Source organism: Hydra viridissima, unplaced genomic scaffold, assembly GCF_058129835.1.
Source record: "Hydra viridissima isolate aposymbiotic clone 2 unplaced genomic scaffold, HvirCarnegie_v1 scaffold_9, whole genome shotgun sequence".
Lineage (NCBI taxonomy): Eukaryota > Metazoa > Cnidaria > Hydrozoa > Anthoathecata > Hydridae > Hydra > Hydra viridissima.
In genome coordinates this window covers 14,596,811-14,615,675 of record NW_028324308.1, presented here as the reverse complement: position 1 = coordinate 14,615,675, position 18,865 = coordinate 14,596,811, and the positions used below count along the sequence as shown (strand labels likewise).

The 18,865-nt window shown below is 29.0% G+C and overlaps 1 protein-coding gene and 1 long non-coding RNA gene across 3 annotated transcripts; both read right to left on the bottom strand.

Annotated features, from left to right (window-relative positions):
• Positions 1 to 1,243: 1,243 nt before the first annotated feature.
• LOC145185104 (uncharacterized) lies at positions 1,244 to 12,587 on the bottom strand. 2 transcript variants are annotated; one of them, XM_090097051.1, is made up of 16 exons: positions 12,350 to 12,587; positions 9,270 to 9,766; positions 9,068 to 9,155; positions 8,743 to 8,941; positions 8,510 to 8,582; positions 7,683 to 7,862; positions 7,412 to 7,516; positions 7,183 to 7,284; positions 6,765 to 7,066; positions 6,516 to 6,545; positions 6,250 to 6,396; positions 5,872 to 6,139; positions 5,278 to 5,561; positions 5,166 to 5,194; positions 4,782 to 4,907; positions 1,244 to 1,890 (listed from the first exon to the last, which is right to left on the bottom strand). In XM_090097051.1, the coding sequence occupies exons 1-16, from the start codon at positions 12,449 to 12,451 to the stop codon at positions 1,702 to 1,704; spliced, it is 2,721 nt and encodes a 906-aa protein (XP_089953177.1). In that variant the 5' UTR covers positions 12,452 to 12,587; the 3' UTR covers positions 1,244 to 1,701. The 2 variants fall into 2 exon arrangements, with proteins under 2 accessions (XP_089953177.1, XP_089953178.1); XM_090097052.1 differs by lacking the exon at positions 4,782 to 4,907 and having other exon boundaries at positions 1,382 to 1,890.
• Positions 12,588 to 16,554: 3,967 nt separating this feature from the next.
• LOC149884213 (uncharacterized) lies at positions 16,555 to 18,726 on the bottom strand. The gene is made up of 2 exons (XR_016455749.1): positions 18,444 to 18,726; positions 16,555 to 18,260 (listed from the first exon to the last, which is right to left on the bottom strand). It is a non-coding gene; the product is annotated as an uncharacterized LOC149884213 (long non-coding RNA).
• Between the last annotated feature and the right edge of the window lie 139 nt (positions 18,727 to 18,865).

Sequence of the window (18,865 nt, the reverse complement as noted above, 5' to 3'; positions counted from 1 at the left end):
GTTATTTTTTTTAACTTCGATTACACTGTTCATATTTAGAGGTTTTAAGTTGAAGTTATTTTTACTTCAGATTTTTTTAACCACTCTTTCGAGCAGGTTGACATGAAATAGAAACCGTTGAAAACGAATTAAAAACCGCATCTTTTTTCTTTTTTTGACCACTTTTCTAAATATTTAAAAACTTCAAAAAATGAGGGGGTCCTAAACTTTATATGGCTGTATCTTATGAGCGTCAAAATATATTCTGATAAAGTTTGAAACCTAATTACAATTTATGATTGATTTCACTATAAAGAATTTTTTTTTTCAAAAAATAATTTCTCTCAATCAGGGGGATGCAGGGTCATTTTTCAAGGGTATTCCTGCCCCTGCGATCCGACTGCCGTGATTTTAAGTTCCATTTTGCAATTTGTCTTTTTTTTTATTTTCGTTTATGGTTTGGTTTCAACTTTGGTGAAAATAATGTTTGGAGCCATTGTTAATGAATAAGAGTTTTGAGATTTGAGAATAAGTAGATTGGGATATATAATCCATTTGAGAAAGTGTTGAATGTCATTGGATGTATTAGAATACTTTTAAAGAAAGATTTGTAAAGAAAATTTGATGAGCTTATTACTATTGACTGGTTAAATTAAGTGTTAATTTCCGAATAAAAACGATAATTTAATAAAAGCGATGCGCTTGATTAAGAAAAACGATCAAAATTTAATAGCGAAATTAACACTAAATATTAGTTTTAATTTCCAATTTAAAAAGATCATAATTTAATAGAAAACGATGCTCACTTACATAGCGAAATTAACACTCAAATCAAAAAGATGAGAATATTGATTTCTAAAGGAAATTTGATGAGCTATATACTAAAAATAAAAATCTCGATTTTAATCGAAAAGCCAATTGGGAGTCAAAAAAATCAGTACTTCGATACGATATCGATATCAGTATCTTTTTTAAACCGATGTCGATATCGATCTTATTGATATCGATAAGAATCGTTTTCTAATTAATTTTCTTCGAAGTTGATTCGAATGTCCACTGCTTTCTAAGAAGCCCAGACTAATTTAAAGAAAAGTAAGGGGTGAGAGGTTTAGGCACTTTCTTTTGTGCTTTTTAATTCAAAGTATGAGAAGATTATTCCTGATAAACCTGAGATACGATAAAGATAAACCTGCTATTTTAAAATATTGGATACTACTCTATGCAATGGACTAACATGATTAGGATAATAAGGAGTCAGAGGAAATTGAGTTTTGTACCGATTCCTATAAAAGGTATCGTGATTATATCTGAGTAAATTGAAGTGCGTAAATGTTACAATTATATTACAAAATAATATTACAATAATAGGCAAAAAGAAGTTGAACAAAAAACACAAGAAACGTTTTTCCACCAAATATATTTACAAAAAGAAACAAAATATTCACACCTTCACGACAAACAGATCACGAATTTGAAGTAAAAGCGAAAAAAGTCAGTTATTGTTAGCAAATACTTCTTGCATTTTCATTCACATAAAAATTGTAGTTTTAATTATAAAAAACTTCAAACTCAAACCAACCTTGACAAACGTAACAATGTTTTAACAAGCAGCCATGATTGGTATGTACCAAGCAGAATAAACAGATAATTACTAATACAAAATCGAAAACCTTTAAGATAGTTTATAACAAAATTTAACAATAACTCGTCAAATAAATGCAGCTAATGACGAGTATTGCTCCAGTTATTACTGTTATTCATTTTAAGAAGTACGTCGATACACTGATCAACGTCGTTTTTGAATTGCGTCAAAAGATTTTGGTTCACTACGCGATCACAGAATCCCATATCAAAAAGTTGTTGCATTTCGTTGGATGCGGATAAATATTCATTTTGATTAGGTAGGCCACGCTAAGATAAAGTAATTCAAAGTGATTAGGTAGACCACGCTTAGAAGTTAAAATTACAAGAAGATTACGTATACCTTTCAATTGAGCCCAAATAAAGTTAATTGGTTCAAAACACAAACCGGAAAAAACGGTATTGACGAAATGTAAATATTTCGAAGGTTTTTGAAATTTATGTTATCAAATTATATTTTTCATTTATATAAATGTATGTATGTATGTATGTATGTATGTATGTATGTATGTATGTATGTATGTATGTATGTATGTATGTATGTATGTATGTATGTATGTATGTATGTACGTACGTACGTACGTACACTGTGTGACAAAAGTTATCGTACGCTAAGAAAAAAAAAAAATATTCAATATAGACACAGTTTTTATGCTATATTTAATGAAAATTATTTATAATTTTTTTTTTAATAGTATTTATTTTGTTAATTTATGAATTTTTTGGAATTTATATTGAAATAACATTAAAATTAGGCTCAAAATTTGAAAAAAGTACATTAAAGATGATGACAAAAGTTATCGTACACTTGGCGTACACTAATATTTATTTAACTCCAAACGGTTATGTCCACCATTTTTCATACATTTTTAAAAATAAAGTAAACTATAAACACTTTAAGATTATTTTCAATTGTTTTAAATGAATTTTTTGGTTAAAAAAAAGTAAAATGAGCTCGAAACGGGTTAAGACCACTGTAGAAATTCGTAAGCTAATAATTAAGCATTGGAATGAAGGAAAATCGTTAAATTGTATTGCAAAAATTGTTGATTCTAAAAAATCCACAGTTTCTTCAATTATTAACAAGTTCAAAAAAACAGGAAAATTAGCTGATTTGCCCCGAAGTGGTCGTCCAAAAAAACTGAATTAGCGTGCTGAACGAAGCTTAGCTTCCACAATCAAGAAAAATCGTTTTGTAAGTGCCAAAACTTTAGCTTGCAAAATAGAAAACGATTTGGGGGTTAAAATTAGTCCAAAAACAGTCATTCGAAGTCTTAAAAGACAAGGAATAGTGAGTCGCATTCCAAGAAAGGTTCCTTGTATTAGTGATAAAAATTGTAAGCTTCGATTAAACTATGCTAAAACGTACATTGATATGCCAGACTCATTCTGGAATAAAGTCTTATGGACAGATGAGTCTAAATTTAATGTAAAAAGATCTGATGGTAGAATTCGTGTATGGCGTTCATCAAAAAATAGCTTAGAAAATGGAACTACAGTCCGAACATTTAAACACGGAAATGGATCAGTAATGGTTTGGGGATGTATGTCGGCAGCAGGTGTTGGAAAGTTAATATTTATTGAAGGAAATATGGATAAACATTACTATAAACGTATTATTAAAGAAAATGTTGAACAATCAGCACGTAATCTTGGTATTGGTGATGACTTCGTTTTTCTTCAAGATAACGATCCCAAACATAAGGCCAAAGATGTGATGGAATTTATGGAAAAAAAAGGTTGGGACATACAAAATCATCCACCTCAAAGCCCTGATTTGAATGTAATAGAACATTTATGGGATGAAATCGATAGACGAATAGATAGAACAGGTGTAAACACCATTGAACAATTAAAAGTCCAAATTGTAAAGACGTGGGAATCAATCGATCCGTCTATTACAAAAAAACTCGTTGAATCGATGCCAAGACGTCTTGCTGCTGTTGTAAAAGCTAAAGGACAAAATCACGATACTAAAATATAAGTTTAGTTCCCATAATATTTATCAAAGTGTACTATTTTGAAAGCGTACGATAACTTTTGTCACCTTCTTTTTGTTACTTTTCTTGCTTTTTCATCAAGATATTAAAATAAAATTTTTTTCTTGTTCTGTTTTTTCAATTTTTGTTTAAATAATTATAAATCAAATAGTTTTTATTCAGTTTTTAACTTGTTCCTTGCATTTCTTTTATTCTAAATTAAGAGTTAGTATTTTTTTTAAAGTGTACGATAACTTTTGTCACACAGTGTATGCATGCATGCATGCATGCATTTTATGTATGTAGATATATATAAACATACATAAGATTAATGCGCCTATTTTTTTTTAAAACTACTGTATATGTTATACTTCATGATCCAGGCTTGGTCGGGAAAGGCGTGCGATCGCACTCTAATCTTGACCACGCATAAAATATTTATTTGCGACAACTTGGCCACGGCTCTTAAGATGTTTTGAAAACACTTCAAAAAGTATATGAAGCCGTGGGCAAGTTGTCGTAACTAAATATTGTATGCGTGGTCAAGATTAGAGTGCGATCGCACGCCTTTCCCGACCAAGCCTGATGATCACATACTATGTTTATTATATAGTATTTACAATATGACACATTTTTTATTTATAAAATAACATAAAATAATAAGCTTTACATATTTATAAGCTTTCATTTTGTTAGTGAAATCCGTTCACCAAGTTAAAAAATTTGTGAGAAAAAAAACTAAAAGTCACACACACAACACACACACACATTGGAATGATAATGATATTGGATATTATGTAATATAAAAATATTGGAATCCATTGACTTAAAGTAAGGGCTATAGCAGTAACCATTTCTAATGTAAAGTTCAATTTTTGATTTAAATTGATAAAACTGAATGAAGCAACTGAAACAGCGCATTGATCAAGAAGGTTTTTGGAGACATTAGAATCGTTTAGATTGCTAAATATTTAAAAAATTTTTAAAAATTGCTTCTACAACGTGAATAAAAAGGAACATCTCATGGTACATAATTAATATTCAGTCTTAATGCAAAAATGGTGTTTATTGAGTTCATATGGTTCAAATGCAGTCTTGTTGCGTTTGAAAATTGTCTCACAGGTTAATAAAAAGCTTTTTTTCTATTTGTTGATGCGTTATGGCTTTAAGAAATAAACTTACTGCATTTGTAACATTTTCATGATTGATATTGTATCGCATTTGTGATTTAGGGGAAATAGCATTAGAAATGGTATTTGCAACAGTGGAAACTGCATCAATAATAGTACTAGTTACAGTTGAACCAGCCTAAAAAAAAAACATTTAAAAGCTAAAATTAAAAATAAAAAAGGACAAAAAACAATACTCAACCCCACCAGTTTTTAATAATAGGCTTAAAAAATTACTAACAAAAAACATTACACCCAAACACTATTTTTGCTTGTGATCTATTATGCTAAACTGTTACTTAAGAATATTTCCCTTTTTAAATTATAAATAATAGTGTTATGTTAAAAACCTAAAACAAGCAGTGCTCTGTTGAAAACTTTAGGATACAAATCATACCTCTTTGTTGTTTCTGTTCACTGGAAAAACTAAAACAATAAATTAGAAACTAAAAAATTTTTATATAACTCATCAACAACATTTAGACATTTTTCAAAAACAATATACAAACCTGGAAAATTTTGATCCATTTCCAATGATGAACATGTTTCAACTGTATCTTCTTTACTGTTTTTATAAAAAGCATTAGCTTGATCTAGCAGCCTGACCTGGTTACTTTCTAAGGATTGTATCACTTGGTTACTACAATCTATGGAAGGTTGAGTTACCAAAGCAGCTTCAGATGGTGAGCTAGCAGGTTGAGATAAAACCACATTAAGAATTGGATTATGACTTCTATCAACATACTTTACAGCATCAAATTGTGAGCCAGACATGGCAATATCAGGAGGTTGTCTAAAAAAAGTAAAAAATTGTCTACATTTCATTTATATTTTATATATTAAATTTCATTTATATTTTGTTTATCAAATTTCATTTATAATTTATTAAAATTTTTAATGATATTTTACTTATTATACTTTGTTTACTATATATTATTTACTATATATTATTTACTATATATTATTTACTATATATTATTTACTATATATTATTATAGATCACTTATTTTATTTATTTAATATACTTTGAAACTTGAAATTTGAAATAAATTATATCAGATAATTATTTTCTTTGAAATATATTTTTAACTATTAACATTTACCTTGAGGTTAAATGCACAGATGCTACAAGATCAATAGGATCCATTAAGTGATTAGTAGGAGGAGGTACTTCAAAAGTTCCATCATCAAACTTAACTAGAGACACAATTTCATTAGGTGTTGAGACTGAGCTCAAAGAAGCTCCAGTTTGATTAGGTACAAGATCAACATGTAATGTTTCTACTGAAGAGACATCAATTGAAGAGTCAGCTGAACCTTTTGTATTTGATAACCCAAGATCTGGAGAATGATCCTGTTTTTCAATTGACACTAAAAAATAATTTGAAATATATAAATAATTGAAATTTTTTTGGAAACAGCTAACATTTATCATACTAACATAAGAATTTATAATTTCATAATAACATAAGAAAAAAGACCTTTGAGACTATCTATTAGTGATTCATCATGATTAACCAGATGTGGGGGGTAATGATAACCATCTATTGGAACATTCAAATCAAAGAACTTTGATACAACAATGAAGTCATCTGTTGATTGATACTCACTGGTACAACCAACCAAATCTTAAAAATGTATCATGAGAATTACAGAGACATATTTCATATTTTGATATTCATATTTGATACCATAATTCTATTTGAGCAGAGTTAAATATATTAACTTTTAAAATCTTCTAACTTACCTGGTTTAGACATTAAACCAGAAACTTGATCTAAAATTTTTACAAAAGAAAAGTTAAACCTTTTTAATCTGAAAGTTAAATATAATAAATACAAACATAATAGAAAATATTTATAAGCAAAAGGACTGACTGTTGTATGGAAACTCAAAACTAAAAGAATCATAACAAAATAATTTAGCAGTTAAATAACTCTGGTATCCCATTTTATAGAGTAAAAACATTCTCTAGGTAAAAACATTAATATATTACTAGAATGGATTTCCAAAGGTCTAATCTCTGAGTTTACAACAACAACATCACTATCAGACTGGGTTTCCTCTGCATGGTCTGAAGAGTCCTCAAGTGATTTTAATGATGCCACATAATCATGAGTTTCAAAGAGTTTAGATTCATTTTCAACTGTACCAACTTTGTTCTGTAAACTTGATTCAGATTTCACAGGTAAAACATGAAGACCAGAGAAAGATGCTAAGAGACTGTCTTGCAAATTTTTATTATATGGATTTTGGTCAGACAACTCACTCTTTACAGTATCACAGCCCTTGTAGATACTACAAAAACAAAAACTCCATGACAAATACTTTGCAAGCTCAAGTATTCTATATAGAAACAGATTACTTAGACATTCTTAAATAGACTTAATATAAAAATTAAAAAAACAAGTTACAATTTTCCATGTTGCTTTAACTTCTTAGCCAGCGATTTTTTATTCCTTTTAGCTTCTTTTTTTAACTTTTTCCACTCACTTTTCTTAATTTCCAGAAATTCTCTATATTAGATAAAGTGCTTTTAAAATATTACAATTATGTTATCAGCATGTCAACTTTGCTGCCTCAATCTAACTAGTACCAGTAACTCAACAAACTGTACACAACATTTTTAAAATTGGTTAATACCTGTGTTTTTCAACCTCAATGATTTTTGATTTTAAATTTTCAATGTCAAGAGCCTTCACATTCACTTCAGAGCCTGAAGACAACTTTCTCTGTAACAAATCTTCTCTATAAAAATTAATTTGAAGGAATTCATTAAAAGAATTCACATTAACATACTCTTAAAAATAAACTGTACTATTCAAAACATTTGGCTTTTTTTTTTTCCTTCACATGTAAAATAATGGAAACTAGTTTTTAGACTTAATTTTTTTTAGGTTCATTAAAAAAATACTTCTCTCGTTCTTTTTCTCTTTCCTCATATATGTTTGTTTGCAAAAGAGGACGAGATTTGCCACCAATCTTTCTTCCAGCATGACATGAGGGGTAGTGTATCTTCAAAAAAACATGACTTGGTGAATGAAGACCTTCAATGCTTTCACAATCTTCACATAAATCATAATCACTGCAATTTCTGGAATTTATAGAAAATATTTTAAAAAAAAGGGATTTTTAAATCATAGTTAGTGACACAGTAGCAACTGCAAATTTCATAAAATAATTGATGCCTTCAAAACAACTGTTCTGTTATAATTTCTACATATGTAGTTTAGTATTATTGAAAAGTATGAAAACATAATCAAATGAAAAAAATTAGTTAAAAAGTGAATAAAAGTACTAAAAATCAGCTTATAATTGAGATTACCATGAATTTCACAACACCCAAAGACTAAGATGAGATTGGTAATCTTAAACATGGTTTAAATACTTGTTAATTATCTCAATGGTAATCTCATGGTAATCTCATGGTAATCAGGGCCTACACTGTGATTTCACATTTTCAAGTGAGTGGTTTTCTTAAGAGGCCCTATAACAACTCGAAGCGAGCTATTTGTACACTTTTTCTCATTAGCCTTACATGAGTATCCAGTAAGGTAATGAGGTGAGCACACCATCAGAAATGTGATCAGTAAGGACCTAAAGCCAAGTCTAGTGTCAGAATCAAAAAACACCTTACTTTTCCCAGTGAATAAAGATTTTGTATAACAAAAACATTTTATTTGATAAATCTTTATTGGTTCTCAAGTTATAAAAATTTTGTGAATCTAATCTTAAACTTACCCACACTTGTATCTTGGTCCAAATATTTCTAGCTCACAATTGTCACATGTTACATTGCGATGTTGATACCGTGCTACAAAGTAATTGACATAAAAACATTCTGCTGCTAACTTAAGTAAATTATTTACTTGACAAAAAAAAGTGAAAAGGTTAAGAATTTTATTATCTTTTTTTTTTGTTTTGACTGGAACAATATTATTAAATTATTTGAAGGTAAATATAAAAATACATACGCCGAGAGTTAAGTGTTTTTTTTAATTGTGGGGGATTAACCAAATTACTTCCAGGCACAGAATGAATGACAGCACCTTCAAGCTTTTGCAATACAGCATGGGTCACAGTATTAATTACTTCACTTTTGATAGAATCTCGGAAAGTCTGTAATTCTTTTGCAGTTTCATTATAAATTTTTTTTTTGAATGATTTGAGATACTATTAAAAAATTTACTTCTCATAATATACAAGAACAAAGATTTAATAAAAAATTTATATTAAACATTAAATAACTTGAAGAATTGCTTTAAAAAATGTCAACAAACAAAAATATTTATGTTTTACTTTTTTCACAGATGGCTGAACACTTGAAAAAGAAACTTCATCAGAAGATGATGATGAGGATGAGGCGATAGAGGAGCGAGAGGAAGATCTTAATTGAGAAATTAAACATTTAATTTGAAACTTAAAAAAATAACTTTATAAAAATTATTTGTTAATTAACACTATTTATTTTAAACATTTGAGTTATCCAAACTAAATATACCTGTCTGAGTCAGAACTACTTGAACCTTTTTTTTTCTTACTTCTTTTTGCTTTTGGATGACTTCCATGAGCTTTATTATCTACAGGCAAATCATTGCTTATTTTTCTGGATTCGGTATTTTTGAGAAAATTCACCTTATTCGGGTTTGAAAGCAATGAAGATATGCAGTTTAACTCGACGCTCTGGAGAGTTGATGATTGTGTTGATTTAGGCAATTGTGAATATTGCAATTTATTTGCTTGTTCAACATTCAATTTTGCATCAGGATTTTGATTACAAATCTTAGCTTGATTAAATGAACTGCTTGAGATTTCTTCCTTTTGAAATCTTTTATGAACATCACTTTCATTGACAAAAACTCTTAACATTCCATTGGTCTTTGAAACTGTTTTTAGGGCTTCTGAAAATTCTTCTTCTGTGCTAATTGTTATTAAATCTTTTTCATCATCCAGAAACTTAACATTCTTAATCAGGTCAATTTCAAGCAACTTTTTCAACTGAAACATAAAAAAAAAAAAAAAAATACAACAACAAAAAGCAATACTAAATATATGTTCTAACAAACTTGTTAAGATTGCTATTGTACATGAAATAAGATGCACAAGATAAAGGGTATATTTATTTCTATATTAAAACAAATAATTATATACAAAATAATTACTATACAAAATACTTGAGGTTTTGTTAAAAAATGCTCACTATCAAAGTTTGGTTCCATTAAACTAGCCAGGCGATATGGAGTTTTCAAAAATAAATAGCAAAAGCTTAGAAGAGGTTCATACATTTATACAACTGATGTTGATTGGTATACAAGACAATTCATATTACCTAGAGATTTTCTGAGGTAGTAGGGTAAAGGAGGGCATTAAGACCACTTTTTTTATATACTTTTAGATTTTTCTATTGAAATAAATAACTATTGTGAAGTTTAAATTTCTTTTTCCCCTTAAGGCAGACAACATAAGTTTATACCAGGCATACCACTTTATTCTGAAAAAAAAGCTTTCTTATAGTGCCAATACTGGTTTGAAGCTAAAAAAAAAAAATTGCAAAAAAAAAAAGGGGGGGGGGGGGGCAATAAGAGCAGGTATATTCAATCTATATATCTTGATCAAGACTTAGCGCAAATGTTAAACTTCCATTTGATAACTTAAATATCATCTCTTTATGTAATTAAAGTGCCTTTGGCATTGGATAAAATGTCAACTATGCAATGACACACCCTTTTATTCTTCTTATCTCTACTTAAATGATCACTACTATCTCCAGTTAATAGAAATTTTTTATTTTCTTTTAATTACTTTCTAAGAAATAAACTAATATTAGAAAATCTTAAGCAAAAATTCTTTTAATAAAAAAAAAAAACATTTTTGTGAAAGGTGAACAACTTTTTATACAGAATTTACAGCTATATAGTAATAAACACTAGCAATTTGGGGAAACAGGATTTTTTTTGATGTTTAATAGAGTTCACTTTTAGGCAATGTGCAAGCTTTTAACTTTAGTATATTAATCCAAATGTCAAATGAGAATGTTTTGCAAAATATTGTGTTAACTCGAGTCTGGGAACTAAAATACCCCAAAATTTTTCACCATTGCCCCATAGGTGGGGGCAATGAGCTAATAAAAATATTTTTTTAACTATCTTATAACACATTTAAATTTATCAAAAGGTTTAAAATTTGATCTTATAATTTTTTAGTGATAAAAAGTTATGATCATGTGAAATTTTTACCCTCCCCAAAATGAGGGGGTTGTATATATTACTTGATCATAACTTTCAAACACAAAATGATTATTATATGAAATTAAAAACCTGTTAATATATTTATTAATAGTTTAAACTTTTGGTATGTTCGAACCATTCTAGAAAAAATATAAACAAGATTTATTTAAACAACAAAAAAAAAAGTTTTGCCATTTTTACTTGTCAGGGAGGGCATTAAGAACAACTTATTTTTAAATAAAAGTTTTATACTCTAATTAAATAAAAATATTAAAAATTAGATACAAGCATCTCAAATTAAGTCTTACTTTTGCTAGTAATACAAAAATTTTTTTGTGTAAGCTAATCTTAAAGGTATATGTTTAAAATATGTAAACCTTTATTAGACGGCTCAACGACTTCGCTATTTTTAACTAAAAAATAAGACATTTAAATTATTTTTTTATGTCAAAACATTACTTAAGTAGAATTGTGTAAATTTAAGAAAGTACTTACATAACTTAGATACTACTTTACTTTCAAGAAAAATAAAAACAAACAACAGGATATATACTTTTTAATTAAAAACTTAAAAGCACTTAGTTCGGTAAAGTTTTTCATTAACTTTGAACAAGCCTTTGAACTGCCGTAAAAAACATCGATATTAAATATCAAATTAATAATGGCTATAAAATAGCTGTAAACCCAAGAAATGTTTTAAACTACTCCCTGATTTAGTAAGTAAATCTCTACTATGTAAAAATAAGTAATTTCTTTTTTACATAACTGCATTAAGTAATTTAAATTAGACTATTCTAAAATTGATCCTATTGCCCCTCTGATCTTATTACCCCGCTTTACCCTATACAAGATAGACCTTGGACAACCTTGTACCTTCAGAGGGACAAGGATCCAGAATATACTGCTAAGTTAATGAAGGAGAGGCTAATGTATAGTGTACCAAAACAACTTCAAAACCTGACCTAAACTCAATCAAACATTTGAAGGAAGAACATGAGAGAAGTGTTAGAAAACATAATATAAGGTATCTTTAAATCTGACACTAACATCAGAATGGGCAAAAAAAAAAACCTTTTAAAGATATTCCACAAATTTTCAAGGCAAAAAGAAAGGCTAACATCTTATTTAATTTTAAATGCATAAAACATGTACTATTTATTTTGAATATGAAAATGATGTAGACTTTTTTGCAGAGGGTTTCAAAAGAAAACGTTAATTTAAATTGTTACTAATTTTCTCATTTTTCTTTTGCTATAAATATAGATATACTTAAAAATTTTATATGCTCGGCGTAATTTAGTGGGATTGATAAAGGCTTTTGTGACTGTATTCATATTATACAAAACGAACTTACCGTACAAATCAAATCTTCATATGTTAGAAATGGAGAGATTTCAAATCGCTTAATAATAGTACCACAAGAAGCTTTTACATTCAAAACGTTAGACTTATCCATCTTAATTATAGTTTTAATTATAAACTAAAAGTCATTTTAAGTGTAACTACATCTTCGTGAGTCGTAAACAGGAATATGTTAAGATATTCTATCATCAAAATTTGCTGTTGATTTAGTTTAGAACGCATGCTCACGTGATATTACATCATTGAAACTCACGTGATATTTATTATAAATATAAATTGATATGATCAGCGGAATTTCGTTGACAATGCTTTGCAAAAAAACATCCTCAATTCCCAGGTAAAGGGTTAGAGCAAGTGGGGTAGTGGAAGCTATTTTCTCCTGTAAATATTGAAATTGAAATTGAAAAAAATATCTTATTTACATTAGTCTTTTAAAAATTAGAGCAATTTGCGTAAGGCTTATCAGAACAGTATAAAAAGCCATAAAATATGAAAATGCAAGAATTATAAGTTTTTTTTGTGTAAAATAACCTAAAATAGCCTAATCCAAGAAATTTTTTTGAAAGACTTTATTTTTAGTTAAAAAAGTATATTGTTATTAAACTTTACATTATTTAAAAGAGAAGCAGAAGTAGGGTAAGGTTGCCAATATTGTACCCCCTAAGACAAAACTAAAAAATGTAGTCAATCTACTGAGTGGAAACATGGATTTTCAATTGAATTTCATAATTTAGGGATTGTTTGTTGTAAAGACGTTAAAAAAACTAAAAATTTAAAAAGCGTTAAGTCTCGAAGAATCAAATTAAAAAAATAGCGCTAAGAGTACAAATAAGGAAACTAGATCCTTAATTGTACCGTTGTAATCCAATATTGTACTACTTTCTTGATTTCAATTACTTTACAGCTTTTCAAATATTTTATGATTTTAGATTTAAGGGATTTAAAGAACTGATTAAAAGGAATGATTTTTATAAAATCACCAATTAGAAATATTCTGATATAACATAACATAACACCTAATTGCCCGTAATATAATGAAATGAAGTTTTTTATTTAACAAACTCTATGCAACTTGAACTTTTTTTTCTTCTGGAAAATGCCAAAAACAGGTATCACCACATATGGCACAATTTTTATTTAAATTGTATGTTTACCAATGGGTTAGCTAAGATTAGAATAGAGGAGGAAGGTAGGTATTAAAGATAATTATACTAAATAATGTAAAAAATATATACGATATCTGTTTTAAAAACAACCACACTAAATATTGTAAAATAAAATACATAAAAACTTTATTTTGGCAAAAGTTTCAGATATATTGTATCTGTTTTTGATAAACCTCTGCACAGCCAACATGACACCAGCCTTGACATATTGGTAAAACTAAACTAGAGAGTGCATCTTTTTAAGGACTGCTTGTTAATACAAGAGTTATACTAATATTTTTATTTTTTGTTAAGTGGTGAAGTTCGTATTGTAAGTATGGATATTTTTCTAATTGGAATCTCAAAAGGAATTTGTTAAACTTTACAAGCGTTTTTTAGCGGTCAGAATGGTTGCGTCGGTACAATTTAGGACATGCCTTGAGGTACAATTTACACAACTAATCTGACATTCAGTTAATTAAAAAATTTGACAACTAAAAATAAGATATTTTAAATTCTAGGTATTTATTTTGAATTTAGATAAATTATGCTTTAACATAAATACACTGAACAAATCATATCTTCTGTTTTTTTTAGTGAAATATGCTTAGCCATAAAAACCTAAAATAAGAAATCTCCAATAACAAACCAACAAGAGCTTACGCTGGCCTTAATGCAGTTGGATGACAAAAAAAAACAGTTGACTCCTTAATTTCATTCAGCAAAGATAAAAAATAAGTTAAAAAATTTCTTGTGGGTTGTAAAAATAACGAGTTATGTTAAAAGTACAATATAGGCATCGGTACAATATTAGCAACCTTACCCTAATAGAAAGATAAAACCTCAGATAAAAATCTGTGCAATTAAAATTTGTGAATTAAAAATCAGACTGTTGGGGGGGGGGGGGGGGGCACGCTCCTCAAACAAATATTTTTTAATTCATAAGAAACCCATTGTAAAAAAAAACCCTTAAGCCACAAAAAACTTATCACTTCCACGATTTACCAAAAAAAAGTTACCGCCTATTGTATTTTGAAGCTTTCGATGTTATTATCAGCTTTAATAAATTGAAATTTGATCAACCTGATTATAAGATATGTCGATCTTCAGGAAGTTCTTCTCAGGTCTATAAAAAGGGAAAGCTGGGAAAATTACTTGCAATCAGTTTGCCGCTTTTACAGCTAAGATATTAACCAACCTTTAGCTAAAACATAAATTGCCCTTCTCCCAAGCTTTCCAAAATCACTTGATTACCACACCAAAAAACTCACTATTATTATTTTAAAATTTTTCCTTGACCATAACCCCCCCTCCCTTCTTAGTCAAAACAAATCCTTGCTCCCTCCTACACCCCATCCCTGAATCAAAACTGTGGTTACGGCTCTGAATATTAAAGTAACAACCGCTGTTAACTTGAAATAAGTAAAAGTTTAGTAAAAATATAATCGTTATTGATTTACAAGATTTATTTTTTATATGGGGGGAAGGGGGGCTGAGATGTTCCTTACATGTAATGTTCTTGCTTCAATATTTAATGTTATTGGTTTTATGCACAAATCATGTAAATCATGAGAGAAGAATTCCACAGAAACGGCAAGTCTTGTTTCCGAGAAACAACTGCTTTAAAGCAATCTCAGGCTTGCTTTTCATTAATGTTGAGTAGCTATGAAAATTCAACACTGGTTAATTTTTTTTTAATTTTGGTCCAATGATAACATTTTACTCTGGCTTCATATGATTTAGGAAAAAAGTTCTTTAAATATTGAGAAGCTCTGGAATCTGTATGAAGAGCATTAACTTGTGACTTCATCAATCATCAATTATATATCATCAATTATATATCCGATAAAGGCATCAATACCTGTTTAGGCTTTGCAGTTGTTTGGCTCTACACTGCAAAAGTTAAAGATGACTACAATTAAACAACAATCTCCTCCCAAACGCCTTTAGGAAACCAGAATTGTTAAAGCTGACCTAATAATATTTTTTTGATTGATGTACTATTTTGCTAAATTTTAATCATAATGGTTAATAAACCAATAGACCCAACTTTTTTTTCTTTCTATTATCTTATGTTTCAATTTGCCACGTTTTGAAACTTTTGACAATTCCGTGCGAGTCAACTAATAACGTTATGCTTTCAAATGAGAGCGTAATCTCATAAGGTGAACCATCGCACTTATTTAATTTGACGGGTTATATAATCCGTCAAAATAAATAAGGGCGATGTTTACATTTGAAAATTGAAACCGAATATATTTTACCGCCAAATAATGCAACCATTTCTGGCAACATCTTTAACGAGCCTTGAATCAATAAAAAGATTAATGTTTTGTGAAACTTTACTATAAAAGTCCTTTTTTTATCCCACTCAAGAGCTTTATAATTTCTTTTCAGAAATGCTTTAATACCAAAGATAAATAAACAATTGCTAAGTATACAGCATCAGCACGATGTTCAAGTAGTAAACTCCTTCTACACTATGAGAATTTGAAGTACAGAAGAGTTTAAAGAGTTTTTTATTATAAATGAAATCTTTCTAACAGCGTCTTTCTAACAGCGAATTTTAAGGAGCTTTTGGAAATCCAAACATTCTAATAAATAACATTCCATAGAAATCAGGGCCAGATTGTTTTACGTATTTTGAGACATACCATAATCTGTACCAGTTTTAAATATATTTGCTTTTTACCAGAAGAAGGAAAAATTGCTGGTCATATTCAGATACTTTGTTTATAAAAAAGTATATATATAGGGGTCTGGAATTAAAACTTGATGCTAATAATTCGCGTGCTTTAAAGATTTCAGTAGCGCGCTAGTAAGCGTGTGCGCGCAAGTTATTGGCCTGTAAGGCATCTAAACCTGGCTTTTAATTAAAAAATTGATTTCCTTGATCTTCCTTGATATCAACGATTTGATTTCCAGGATATCCTTTTTTATGTAAACCACGCCCGTATCAAAATTATTTTTATTTTGCTGACTTATGGTAAAAATGGAGGTGATTTTATTTTTAGAGAACAAGCAATAGGGTTGTGAAAGATAACATCAAAGATTTCAAACAAAAGTTCAAAAAGAATTGTACAAAAATAATTTCTAATGTGCAACACAATTTTTTTTTTAACTGATTCAAAAATATAATTCACAAATTGAGAAAAAGCCACATTTGGTTAGAGCAGTTTCACTCCTTCATTTGACCTGATGCTTGATGCTCCCTATGTTGAAAACATATGTCGAAATGCTCCTTATCAAGAAGTAGGGAAACTGGCTCTTGATTGTATACTTTCTGAGAATGTTACAGGAATGGTTTATTCGGGTTTTCCATAATTGATTTCGTAGTTTTCCCCGCTTCAGTAGTGTGATTATCTGTGCGATCATCTGTGCTTATTGATGCCTAACTTTTTAAGGCGCTACTCCACTTTCTCCCCAAATCCACACCCCATACTCCACACCCCTATTTTTATATTTAATTGTTATCGAAAATTTTATGCAAATTAAGAATCGTATAAAAATAAAGGTCTCAAAATCAATGGAAAGTGCTATAATTTGAAGTTGAAAGTACAAAGATATACGACAAATCTCTAATATCTTGAATAAACCAATTTTACAATTGGTTTTGTTTTCAAAAGCAAAATACTGTCAGTCTGAGTTTTACCGTTAAAAAAATGTTCTTAAGTTTAATAAAGAACACGGGACGGGAAAGTTCTTTCGAGTGTAATCAGACAAGGAACAAGCTATGAAACTTGTTACTCTTGCGAAACATGCAATTCCTTCTTGTGAATTTTAATTTTTAATAGAATTTACGAATTGTCTTTAATAATATTAAATCTTTAATATCATTAAAGAAAAAGAGTAATTGAAAAGATTAACTTTCATCGAATGATAAAAATAGAATTCCTTAAAATGTTCTTCGCAAAAATCTTTATAGCGAATTTGTGTGGCTATGAGAATAGCCGTTTTTGATTTACACGATCCTTGATATGAATTATAATATATGTTACGTTCGATGCACACATTAAGCTTTATTTCGAGGTAATCAAACAAGATATGGTGTTACAACATGATACCAAAAATGAAAAAACCTATGTTCGGGAAATCTCTGTATCCACATAAATTCAAACAAATAATCAGCTATAATTTCGCTGTTAGTTGGCCCCATCTTTGACTTAAACTTTGCTTTGGTTCGACACCACATCGCTACTACCTGATTTGTTGTCATGCCTTGTGGTCATGTCTGCGGTTCTACAAAGTTAAGAGTGTGTTTAACGGTGCCATGTAAATATGCAAGAGCTTGCAAATAATTATATGCTGCCCACATAACACTCCAAACAATAGAGTCAGTAAGTGTTCATTGGTGTATGATTGGAATCAATGTTGCAGCATTCGCGATTTTGGACAGGAATTAAAAAGCCTTTCTTTTTTGCAGATTCATATCCACCAAATATCCACTGCTGCGGGATTACTCTACAACTTAATACTTTCTTCGGCAAAAAACAGTACAGATCCATTATATAGAGATAGATACAAACCTTTTCGATTGCTTTCAATCTTATAAACATATCGACCTTTTTAGAGACTTTTTTTCCAAGTTCCTCTTTATTCTTAGCGCTGAAAGCGCTATTGTGCAAAGCACTACAAATTCCACCTCCAACTAGCTTTTGAGTACCACCTCTAGCAAGACCAGATTAAATACTGAAATTGCTGGTAATACAGTTCTTGAAATTGTTGGTAAAAGAAAAGATGCAAGTCCAGCCTACAATCCTAAAAATCCACCTTCAATGTTAGTGTTATAAGCTACTTGACTTTTGCTCATTTTAATTGTAAGAACTTAAACATTTTCAAATGCTTTTGCAATCTTTTTAATTTAAGCGTCTGTAAAAGCAAGCACACTTTTTTTTCTCATATTGATTCTTGTTTTCTTCATAAGTTTAAAAGAATACTTACTGATCAATTTGATCTGATAGATTTTTTTTTTGCTTTTTCAGTTAGATATTCTAACATTTACATTTATACATCTCAACACTATTAACGCCATATTCGTCTTTATGTCTAAAACGAATCGTGAAAACGATTCCATAAGGATCCCCTCTACAACGTCTTACAACATCTCCAATATCCTCAAAAATATTTTCTATTATCTAAATAATATACATTTATTATCTAAATAGTATATATTTATAAGAAATTTCATTTGCAAGATCATATGGATTTTCTCTAAGATGTCTCATCTTATTCTTATTATAAAATATAAAATTATAACTATTTAAACTTGTCAAATACTTATAAGAGTTGTCTGAAGATTCTAAAATATAATTTACATAAACTCCCAGGACAAAAAGTTCTATAGATTTTCTATAAAATTATTT